This window comes from Elephantulus edwardii, unplaced genomic scaffold (assembly GCF_000299155.1).
Source record: "Elephantulus edwardii isolate Elephantulus edwardi_28Jun2011 unplaced genomic scaffold, EleEdw1.0 scaffold00020, whole genome shotgun sequence".
NCBI lineage: Eukaryota > Metazoa > Chordata > Mammalia > Macroscelidea > Macroscelididae > Elephantulus > Elephantulus edwardii.
In genome coordinates this window covers 25,951,733-25,964,442 of record NW_006399770.1, presented here as the reverse complement: position 1 = coordinate 25,964,442, position 12,710 = coordinate 25,951,733, and the positions used below count along the sequence as shown (strand labels likewise).

At 39.9% G+C, this 12,710-nt stretch overlaps 1 protein-coding gene across 1 annotated transcript in view; it reads right to left on the bottom strand.

Annotated features, from left to right (window-relative positions):
• Positions 1 to 12,710, bottom strand: part of NTNG1 (netrin G1) — a gene marked incomplete at its 3' end in the record, with an annotated part of 569,354 nt that overhangs the window by 77,113 nt on the left and 479,531 nt on the right. Inside the window, exon 5 of the mRNA XM_006882463.1 lies at positions 2,731 to 2,898. Within this exon, the coding sequence (XP_006882525.1) occupies positions 2,731 to 2,898 (168 nt within the window). The remainder of the gene's footprint in view (positions 1 to 2,730; positions 2,899 to 12,710) is intronic.

Sequence of the window (12,710 nt, the reverse complement as noted above, 5' to 3'; positions counted from 1 at the left end):
ATTTTCTTTGTACTTTCTATCCAAAATGGCATAAAAGTGAACTCTTAATTACTTGTAGTGTATTGTCTTAATTTGATTCTCAATCTTTCCTCTTTAAGGATCCTTCTAACCCTTTAAGGAGTTTAAAGATAGACAAACAATGATTTCAGGGCATCTTAGAGAGTAAAGGTTGACAGTTTGAGTCACAGGCTTCAGCTGACCTTTGGAGAGCAAATTCTTCCCTTTTCCCCTTTAGCTCAGGTGGGGGAAAGGGGAATCTACAGATGATTTAGCTGATTAATTTCCTGCATATATACATACCGTAAGGACAAATGATAATGTATAATATATGACCTAGGCAAACTATTTCAGTTGAAATTTTAAAAGCTAATATTCCATTTAGAAAAAAAGGAAATACCTTTGGTGTATAGGGAAAATGTACTTCACTTTGAGTCTTTAAAAATGTTCATTTTCATATTTACTTTATAAGATTTTTAATGGCACAACATGTCAAATAGCTCTTTGATTTAAAAAAACACACACCAACTTTATAATTTTTCATTTACCAATGATTCAGAACTATAGAAAGCAATTGCTCTTAATTTTTTAGTTAAATACATACAAAGATACAGATTAAGAATCTTTATCGATTGTGAAGATGAAAATTGACTGACTTTAAAAGACAAAAGCAGACAGATTGTCATAATCAAACATGGATTTCAGACAGAACCATATTACTTTGACCTGGACAGGAATGTCTACAGATTGCCTTAACACTGGAAAAAAGGGTCAAGCTTCATGATAATATAATACTATGGATAAAATTACAACATGGTTAAATTATCTGTGTTGAGAAATGTTATGGATTTTTTTTTAGAAATTTACAAAGGATCTTTTTCAAAATAAGATAATACACTGAAATCTTATATGTTTTTGTAAAATGATTAGGCTTGCTAGTCATTTTAGTTTATTTAGTGTTACTTATTTTATTCTTTGTTGTTTCCATATTTATAGCATGACGTTTATATATTTTCACAAGTGACATTCATTGCAGTGCAATTCTTTCTTCAAAACTCAGTTATATGTCTCTTGGTTTGTATTAATATCCTCAAATCTTGTAAAGTAAATTGTATGAAGTCAATGAGCTTCACCTCATAAGCTCATAATGGAATTGCTGATGTCATCTATAAATGCATAAATATATACATGCCTATCAAGATCTGCTGTGTGTCAAGGTGGCTAGAAGTTCTGATGGTGTGGAAGTTCAAGTTCTAGTGCCAAGAAGTGCTTTGCTTCTTATGTGAGGAAATGTTTTGTTAAAGCTGTATGATTTGGGTTAACTTGTCTTGCTTTTCGCAGCTCAAAAGGAGGGGAAACTGTCATTGTAATATACTTACCTCACTGTTTTATTAATGAGGATTAAGTAATAGAACATATTTGCAAATCAGTTCACAGTTTACAAAGTGTCTCCTGTGCCTTCTTTGTGATTCTGATTTCACGAGGATTGAATGATTTAGCCAAGACCCAGAGTTATTAAATAATAATAATAATAATATTAATATACTGGGGCTTGGACACACTCTTCAGCTTTTAAGTCCAGTATTTCTCTGCTAACTCACAAATAATGTATTAGCAAGAGCTTTGGAGAAAATAAGACATATTGTCAACATAAGTGGTATTAGATAAAGTTGGCAAAATTTAATTCAAAACAGCTTGTAAAGCTATCTCAGGTGACACTGGTCTAAGTATCTATAAGATCATGACAATCCAAAGAGTTATGGTCCCAGAAATGTAAATTATTTAATTTTTTCCTTTTTTTTTGTTTTTGAGGAAAAGATCACCTGTCACTTCTCAGCTAGTGTTGTCTATGTTAAACTTATCTCTATGTGAACATTTCTACATTTGAAGCTGGTTGCCTACTGGTATGGTAACAGACATATTATCTCCTTCTGTCCTTCAAATATACATATTTCTTCAAAGAAAATTATAAAGTGAAATTCCATTCATTGTTTTTTTTTTCTTTTTTGTAGGTTTTTTTTAAGTATTTTAGTTCTATTCTTTTATGACAAGCATACTTGACTAAGGAAAATGTGGGAGACGCTTTTTGAGTGGGACAGACACTCCACCTTCCTAAGCCACAAGCAGTGCTCTGCAAGGGACCAGTGCTGTGCTTTGTGGCAGCGAAGAGAACTGATTGACTCAAATAGTTTTGAGAAATCACTTCTCTTTTCAGGAGATACAGGAAAAATTCAATAAATGGAATTTTGTTACTATAGATGGAATAGTCAGGCAACCCTTCTATACTACCAGTTGCTTTTAATTCAAAAAATGAAAAATTTTAATCATCCAATGTTTGTTGATAATAAGTTATCAAACTGACATTTGTACTCCAGTTTCTCATAGTCATGATTAAATCCAATATAATGAGTCTCCATTAAAAAAAATATACATAAAACTGAAGGTCAGGTTGATATTACTTGATTTTAATATTTCATGCAAAAAAACAAAAGAAAAGAAAAGAAAGAAACACTCTGGCTCCTAAACATAATATTTCATATCATCATTTAAAAAATTAGCAACACAAGGACTCAATATGCATCTCCCCCAGCTCTGTTGTTAACCAACACAAGAATGTCATTGAGGAAATTCATTCTGGTTCAGGTGTGATGCCAATCACCAGCTCTCCACCCTAAGGAACTCCCCATAGCTTGAAAGGCACAGAACAATAGCTGAAATTATAATGGGACTGACCTATGCACACATTCTCATCGTCCAGCTGTGCAGAAGCATTTCTGAAGTAGCCCAGCCTGCATAACTCACAGTGCTGCCCTCTAGTGTTGTGTTTACAGCTCACGCAAATGACTGTATTTAGCAGATCGATATAACTGCATCGATTGGAGTGGCCGAAGCATTCACAGTCTTGCAAGGAAGAACAGAAATGTATACAGAGTGTATACAGTAGTAGCAGAGTAATAGCACACTACATGCTTGGATAAAATGAGGGATGGAGAGAAGGTGGTGGAATGGCGTTACACATTACGTGATTCAACATGGTACATGGCGACAACAGGAGGCTGTGATTAGTAAGGAAGTAGCATCTGTTTCAAGCAGGATAGAAAGGTCGGACATTCAGAACATGACAGAAGATTGTTAATTCTTGGCAGACAAGATGAACAGAAGCATTTGCAGGTGTACACCTTTTAGAATTTGGGAAGGTTCAGTTTCCATTCATGTAAAAGCCTAATTTGGGCACAATGAGAATTTTACTAGCTTTACTTTCTTTACCCCGTTTCCCTTACATATTTGTATATTTCATAAAAGAGAGGAAGGGAGCATGCGAGCATGGAGGACCTGAGTGTGTTATCATCCACAGCTCTTTTCGGTAGAGTCCCAATCACATTTATGCCAAGACAGCAAACTCAACCAGGGCTTCGTAGGACTCATGGTAAGGGATCTCCACAAGTCTCTTAGTTTTTACCTTTGCTCAATGCTAAGAGGTAAAGACAGCTTCTCCAAGCCTCTGTCCAGGTCAAATCTGTATGTTAGTAATGTCTGAGGAAAAATACTCCCCAAAACAAAAGCAGACTATAAGGAAATTATTTGTAAGGAAAAAAAGAGAGGTAATCTTCAATTTTCTACTCTTTCAAGTTTCAACCTAAGTTTATTAGGACAGAAGGTCTAACGTCTCTGATTTCCTTCCTTTTTCTCTTCAAAATGTTGATTCCTCTGAGGCTTATGGTTGAAAGCATATGAACTAAATGTTCATACATTTAGGAAAGAAAAGACAGTGAGAGTAGTTGAGGAAGGAAGGAGGTGACTAGATTTCCTCTCGCTCATCTCCACTAAAGCTTCGAGTTTTACATACATATCTCTCCCCCACTCCCCCCAATATGAGAGTGGGGTCAGGTGAATATTTAAGAGGAATGTCAGCCATGAACCTGCAAAATACTGTCTACAAATATTCCTCTCATTAATTTGTCTGTCATTTGTTCCATCTGACTAGGAATCCAAATACATCACTCATTCCCTCACTCATTGGCTATTTGAATTGATCAAATAAACTAGTTCCAGTTGCTGTACCAGGTGCTGAGTTACTCCTTTTGCTTGGGCACCATTTGGGGCATGTTACATTTAAATAATCAGAATAAAAATAAATATTATCAAGTAAAGGGTGGATAGAAGGGGACTAGCTTTTCTCATTCGCTTGTTATCATTCATCAACACAGAATAGATTCACTTTTTGGGTAACTGATTAAGTCAGTGGAGAGTTGAGGTCAGGGGTTTGTATGGAAGGAAACGGAGATTGGATAGCAGAGGAAAACACTAAAAATGGCATAATGTGAGTGATGTCCAGGAGTAGTGTCAGCTTTGGGGGCCACAGTTGCTTAAAAAGAGGCAAGAAAAGAGAGGTCCCTAGAGTTAGGAACCTTTTCTTTACCTGAGGTCAGCAGTATCACCTTGTATGCGTGTGCTATAGTGTGGTAGGCAGGAAAAGGTTCAAGAAAGAGTCAGAAGGAGAAGATGAGTAATGGAAAAAGGAAGGCTTCACACTCCAGTAGGGTAGACAGAGTAAGAAATTATCTGAAAACAACGTGACTAGCTGCCAATGAGTCATGGTTACCCTATGTGCTTTACTGTCTCTATAGACGTGTGCACTGCAGTTTTCCTAGCTGGGAAATTTTGGGAAGCTTTCTTCTGGTCTTTCTGCAAAGAGGTCCCTGGGTAGATTCAAACTGCCAAGTTTTCAGTTAATAGCCCCGTGCTCAAACATTTGCATCATCCAGGGACTCCAACCACAGTAAAAGTCAACTTAACTCATGCCATCCGCTTGGCACGAACTCAATGCTAATCCTCCACTAGGTTTCCAAGGCTGACTCACGCAGGAAGAGAGTACCCATCTTTCTCCCTGAGAGCCAGATTGATGGTTTCAAACTATCAAGGAGGCTTAGATTTTGGGTTAAGAACCTAGCTCCTTACAGACTTTGGAGTATAGCCTTTAGAGTTCCCTTAATAATTAAGGCATGCTAAATTAATGACAATGATAACTATAAGAATAACAAAATTGCAAATCATCAATTACACATCCATAGAAAATAACATTTTTGTCTTAGTCCTACTATACACTTGCCTCGGCATATATCTTGTTTACATCATCATTTCTGACTCCCTAACTGGACTCATTGCTGTATCAGAAACAACTCACAGCTGACCCTCCAGGGTCAGCAGGAGAAGCTTGTTTAGCTTTCTCCCCCTGAGTCACTAGTGGATTTGAACCACTGGAAGGTATGGTGGCTTTCGGGTTAGCAGCACAATGCCCTACAGACTACCTTACCAGCGCTACCTCTGACTGCTTAAGAAACAAACGTGAAAAGCCCCTAAAAATCTTCCTTAAGTGAGCCTTTCAATCAACAGAAAGATTTTGTGGCCTGGAGCCTGACTAAACAGTGGCTGCAGGGGAGAGGCCCAAGTCCATAAACCTCTGCTTCCCCACGGCTTCCACAGAGAACTGCCTGGTTTTCCTGAGGAGCACAGCAGCAATGACTGTCCTCAGGCTTACCTTCCCCTGGAACAAAGCCCTTTGTTAGAGGTTGTGGTTGTGGTTTTTCACTCCCCCCCCCCTCGGCCTGGTCCTCAGGGCATTTGTTGTTGTTGTTGCTATGTGCCCTCAAGTAATTTGCGACTCATAGCGACCCTATGTACAACAGCCCTAAACCCTGCTCTATCCTGTGCCAATCGCACTGCCTCTGACACACCCATCCCAATTATCCCAGTCACTGAATCCATCCGTCTCATAGAGGGGTCTTCCCCTCTTGCGCCGACCCTCCACCCTCCCAAGCATGATGCCCCTCTCCAAGGATCTGTCCTTCCTTCCAACATGCCCAAAGTATGTCAGACGAAGCCCCAGAATCCTTGCCTCCAAGGCGTATCTTGCTTTAACCCTCTCCAGGATGAATCTATTTGTTTTCTTGGCACTCCATGGTACATTCAATACGCCTCTCCAGCACCACAGCTCAAAGGCATCAATTCTCCTTCTAGCCTCCTTGGTCACTGTCCAACTCTCTGATGCATAACAAGTGATTGCAAAGACCATGGCCTATATCAGGCGCACCTTAGCCTCCAGAGAGACACCATTGCTCTTGAGTACTTTAGAGGCATTTAGAGGGCATTTAGTTTAATGTATTCAGTTATCTCCCTTAATGTATCATTTATGCCAAAGGTCTCATTCTAAGATTTTTTTGGAACTTCACAGAGATCTGCTGTCAAGAAAGTTGGTTAGTGACTAAGACAAACAAATTCTCAGATAACAAAATAGTATGTGCTAAGAAGAAGAAAAAAATATCCAGACAAGAGAAAATGCTTCTTTAACTTCAGTTGAATTAAGGAAAGTGGTCTTCAGGATGTAACACTCAATTTTCCTTGAAAGTAACCACTGCCACTGAATGGACTTCAGCTCTAAACAGTAACAGCAGACAGAGTAGAACTGGGCTATCAGGTTGCCAAGGATGTTAACTGTTCTGGAAGCAGACTATTCCTCTTCCTGCAATGGAGAAGCTGACCAGTTTAAACCATGAACCTCCTGGTTAGCAGTCAAGTGTCTTAATCACAGTAACACTAGAACCACACTCCTTGGAAGTAGGCATGATTTATTTTAAAAGATCTGAACCACAGTACCAAAAGAACTCCACTCCTTGAGAATTTTTGTTATATGCCTTCGAGTCACTTGCAACTCATAGCGACCCTCTGTACAACTGTTCTAAACCCTGCTCTATCCTGAGCCAACCTTATTGTCTCTGACACACCTACCCCCAGTCCTCCAGTCACTGAGTCAATCCATCTCATCGATGGGTCTTCCCCTCCTGTGCTGTCCCTCCATCCTCCCAAGCATAATATCCTTCTCCAAGGACTGATGCCTCCTTGCAACATGCCCAAAATATGTCCTCCAAGGAGCAGCCTGGTTTGGACATGTTTTATTTTAAAAAAGAGACGGGCAGCGATGACTATTTCAGGTGAATGGAGCAGAGAGCGCAACAAGTTGGGAGGCTGGGGAAATGTGGGCAAAATGTCTGGTTCACTCTTTATAGAATTTCAATTTTTCATTCTTTTACAAAGAACTTTTCATATCTTTATGGGTATGCTGTTGTTGCGGTGTGCTGTCAAGTGGGAATCAACCCATACCTGACCGTCCAGTGGGTTTTCAGAGGAAGTTAATTTCCTGGAAGGAGATTGCCAATCCTTCTCTCATGGAACTGCTGGTGGGTTGCCTTTGGGATTGTAGCGCAGATTCTTACCACTAGGCGAGAATCGTCCCAGTGGCATGAATTAAATTCTGAGTCACATTTGGCCACTCAGGTTTATTCAGAAAAGAAAAGGACGTACTGGGAAAATAATTCTCCATAAATTTAGGAACGATGGCACTGTTACTTAGTATTCTATGAAGGAGTCCCGGCGGTACAGTGGGTAAGGGCTTGGCAGCTAAGCAAAGGACCAGCAGTACCAGCTGCTCAAGGGGGGAAAAAAGTATGACAGTCAGCTTCCATAACATTTCCAGCCACGGAAATTCCATGAGGGCAGTGAATTCAATCAGGATAATATGACAACAACTACTTTTGAGTCTTGTTTGGAAATCAATTTACAAATTTTCATAAAGTTAAATAATTATATAAAACCCCTCATACTAAGTTAACTATTGGAAGGAAGAGTGGCATCGACTTCCTAAAGAACATACCTCTGGGAACACTATGAACTTTGAGAAACAATGATAGTTATAGAAAGGCTTCAGGTTTTTTGCTCAGAGGGTCACTATGAGTCATGTTTGACTTGATGGCAATCAACAACAACAACAACATATTTACCTAAGGGCATGCACAACAGTACAAACTTATTTCAGAAGGTAAGTAGATAATTTATGACTTATAATCTAGAAAATGGGGTAATAGCCAAATGATTTTTTTTTTTAGTCTTCTCACCACTGGACCAATTGGCAGCATCAGGATGGATGGTGACGAGATTGAGATTGTACACAGCTTTAGTTTGCTTGGCTCCACAGTCAACAGTCTTGGCACCAGCAGCCAGGAAATTAAAAGGTGCATTGCCATGGGAAAGTCTGCTTTTAGGGACCTCTCCAAAGTACTGAAGAGCAATGGTGTCTCTCTAGAGACTAAGGTGTATCTGATACAGGCCATGGTCTTCGCAATCACTTGTTATGCATCAGAGAGTTGGACAATGACTAGGGAGGACAGAAGGAGAATTGATTCCTTTGAGCTGTGGTGCTGGAGAAGAATATTGAGAATACCATGGACTGCTAGAAAAACAAACAGATTTGTCCTGGAAAGGGTTAAACCGGGTGGCTCCTTGGAGGCAAGGATTCTGAGGCTCTATCTAACATACTTTGGACATGTTGTGAGGAGAGACAGGTCCTTGGAGGAAGACATCATGCTTGGGGGGATGGAGGGACAGCACAGGAGGGGAAGGCCCTCTATGAGGTGGATTGATTCAGTGACTGGGATAATCAGGATGGGAGTGTCAGAGTGCGATTGGCACAGGACAGAGCAGAGTTTAGGGCTGTTGTACATAGGGTCGCTATGAGTAGCAAGCGACTTGACAGCACATACTAACAACAAGATATTTCTGAGACTTTGATAAAGTTATGTTCTCTGGCTTTAAGAGATCTGAGAAAATGAAATGAGAAAAATATTTTATAGTAATTTAAGAGCAAAAATTTTATATGTATATAAAAATTATTATGAATACTGTATTATATCCCCAAATTCTGTTAATTTACTATCTTTTATTACTCTTATTAATACACAGGAATGCTTGTTATGTGCCATTGAGCTGCCTGTAACTCGCAGCGACCCTATGACCATATGCACAGCAACTCTGAACCCTGCGCTCTATCCCGGGCCATTCTCACTATCTCTGACTTGCTTATCCTCATTACTCCAGTTGCTATGTCAATCCATTTCATCTGGGATCTTCCCGTCCTGCACTGTCTCTCCACTTTTCCAAGCATGATGTCCCTTTCTGAGGACTGGTGTTTCTGGCTACATGCCCAAAGTATATGAGATGAAGCCTCAAACTCCTTGCCTCCAAGGAATAGTTTTGCTTCACCCTCTCCATGACAGACTCTTGTCAGTTCTCTTGTCAGTTCATTATATGTTCAATCCTCTTCTCCAGCACCACAACCCAGAGGCACTAGTCTTATTCTGTCCTCTTGGGTCATTGTCTAGCTCTCTGATGCATAACAGGTAATTGTGAAGACCATGGCCTGGATCAGGCACACTTCAGTTTCTTAACTGAGATCATTGCTCTTTAGCATTCTGGAGAGTTCCCAGATAGCAGATTTTCTTAGTGTAATTTATCTTTTGATTTGCTGACGTTAGCGCCAAAGAGTGATCATTGTGGAACCAAGCAAGCTGAAATTGATAACAATCTCAATCTCTTCTCCATCTACATTGATGCTGCCAATTGGAACCCATTAATGAGATTATTTAAGCTAATTATCAAATTAGGATCCAAAAAGTACAATAATATTTCAATAATTCCTAGAATTCTCAATTCTCTAAAGCAGCCATGTCTTATAGCACTTCCTTTTATATTTTATCTTCTCTTCTCTCACTTTCTCACTCTCGCCATCTTCTGAGAATATTCAATCTTGGTTAAAATTCCAACTCTTCATTTTCTCCATGCAGATTTAAGGGTTCCCCCCCAATATTGTGGAATAAGTCTCCCTGTAAGTTCATGATCATAAAACTCACTTATATACCTGAGGCTGCCTGGCCTCCTTATTAAGACGGAGGACTTTGGGCCACCATGCTCTCTTGAATGTCCTACTTACTTACAGACCATTGATTTTAATCTCTTGCTTTTCCTCCTCATCCTTTCAGTATCTCAGCACTTAGTTCTCCTACTTCTTTAATCTTTACTTTCACTCTAGATATTTCTTATCTAGCCTAATGGTTTTAAATATCCAGTGTGTTTTAAATGTATGAAAACCTGCTGAAGGGTCAGCTATGGGTTGATACCAACAGGAAGGCATACAACTAATGTATTAGTTAAAAGTACAACATATAATGTACCACATTAGTTGTGTTCCATTTAAAACTACTTCTTGCTGTTGTTGCTGTGTGCCTTTGAGTCCATTTCTAATCTACCAGTTACTCCAATGACAAAGGTGGGCAGTTATCCTGTGATAAGAATTTACAACCTCTGAAATCTGTGGCAGAGTTAGTCTGAATTGGAATCAACCAGATGGTAATTGATAATGGCTTTTAAAATGGTATTGTTGTTGTTATGTGCCATCAAGTTGCCTGTGACCCCCAGGAACCCTATGTACAGCAACTCTGAACCCTGCCCTGTCCTCAGCCAGTCTCACTAATTCCAACACACCAAACCCATTGCTCCAGTTACTGTGTCAATCCATCTCTGAAAAAAAAATCTATTTTATGATGCAATGGTTAAGGACTCGGCTAATTAACAGGTTGGTTGCTCAAACTCACCAGCCACTCTGTAGAGGTGTAGGGGGGGAAAATCCTGGTGATCTTCTCTGGTAAAGATTACTGCCTAGGAAACTCTATATGCACTTTTTTCCCCATTATCAGACTGTTAAAGGTCAGAATTATCTGACACTAGACACTCTTGGTACCAGTAACCAGAAAATGAAAAGACATATTGAGATAAGAAAGGCTGCTGTTAGGGATCTCTCTAGGGTACTGAAGAGCAATGGTGTCTCTCTGGAGACTAAGGTGCGTCTGATACATGCTATGGTCTTTGCAATCACTTGTTATGCATCAGAGAGTTGGACAATGACTAGGGAGGATAGAAGGAGATTTGATGCCTTTGAGCTGTGGTGCTGGAGAAGAGTATTGAGGGTACCATGGACTGCCAAGAAAACAGTCATGCTGGAGAAAGTTAAACCAGGTTGCTCGTTGGAGGCAAGGATTCTAGGGCTTCGGCTTTGGACAGGTTGTAAGGAGGGACAAGTCCTTGGAGAAGGACATCATGCTTGGGAGGGTGGAGAAACGGTGCAGAAGGGGAAGACCCTCTATGAGGTGGATTGATTCAGTGACTGGGGTAATCGGGATGGGTGTGTGAGAGACAGTGCAATTGTCACAGGATAGATCAGGGTTTAGGGCTGTTGTACACAGGGTCGCAATGAGTCACAAGCAACTCGACGGCACATAACAACAACAATACAGCAATAAGGAAGCTCTGGTGGCCTAGAGGTAAGAAGCTGTGCTGTAATCCTGAAGACACATGGTTCGAATTGACCAGCTGCTCCATGAGAGAATGGTGGGCAATCTCCTTTTGTGTGATTCACTACCTCTGTTAACCTGCTGGAAACCCACCTGAAAACCAGCTTTAGGCTGGTTCTAACTCCAAGGCACACAACAACAACAACAACACAATTCAACATAGCACCATATGTTAACTATTCCAAACTATTTCTTTTCAGCCTTTACCCCACCCCACCCCCAAGTTCAGATTCATGTCCTATATGCTTATGTAACTTCCTTTGTAATATCTCCACATGGATATTTACCATGGCCGTAAATTTAGGTCTTGCATTTTCCTGAATCTGCTACTCACCCAGGCTGCTTGATCTCACTAAGTGACAGATCCATTCTTCTGATTGCTTAACTAAAAATTCCTGAATTTGTGCTTGGCCTTTCTCTTTTCCTAACCAGCTATGTCCAATCCCATAAGCAGGTTATTTTGGCTGTTTCTAAAATACATCTCAAGTCTCATATCCCATCACCATCGCCAATATTGCCTCCCTAGCTAAGGGAACCATAGCCCTTCACTCGGTTGACTGCATTGTCTCCAGTCAGAGGTCAGAATCCCTGGCTTCTGTCCTTGTGAAAGCCTCTTTCTCACCCAGCAATCAGAGAAAGCCTTTCAAAACTTAAATTAGGCAGAAGACCTCTTTACTCATAATCCTAATAGCTTTGCATCTCAATGGAGTAAAAGACGGGGTCACGTCATTCCCACTTGGTGCGGTCCCTGGCTTCCTCAGAACCTCATCCCTCTCGTTTTCTTCCTCACCCACTGTCCTACCCAGTCTACTCTTCAAACACACCCACACCTCCCAGAACTTGTGCCCTCTGTTTGGGATAGTCTTTCTCTTAATATCCCTGTGACACACTTCCTCATGAATTCACGTGTCTGCTCAAAGAAAAACCTTCTCTGAGCACTCTATTGGAAAACACAACCCTTGAACCAAACACTTTCACCTCTCTCAATCTCTAGATGATATATTATTATTATTATATTTTTTAAGAATTTATAAAATGAGAAAAATATCTTTTACCAAATGCTACCCCTCTCCTTTGAGTGCACATCTTCAGGTACAGTCTGCATCTGCTTTACTCACAACTCTCACTGCAGAGCTTATACCATCACCTGGCACATATGAAGCATCAAGAAAAACTGAATATATGAGGAAATGAATGAAAAAATGAATTGAAGATGACCCCAAGATGCCTTCATTTGGGAGACACAGCAGGAAAAGTGGGCTGTAGTTTGTCTTTCCACCACTTAAATTCTGAGGCTCATTTGACTGTTCTTGTATATTATAGAGTTACAGAATATAGTTATAGTTGCATAAGAATGGAAAATGATATAAAACCATAATGATTTTAAGAATCTTTCTTTTTGTTTACTTATGCCTAAAGACATAAACAAATAATCAACTCTAAGTCATGTAAGTACCATTAATTAATGTATATTTA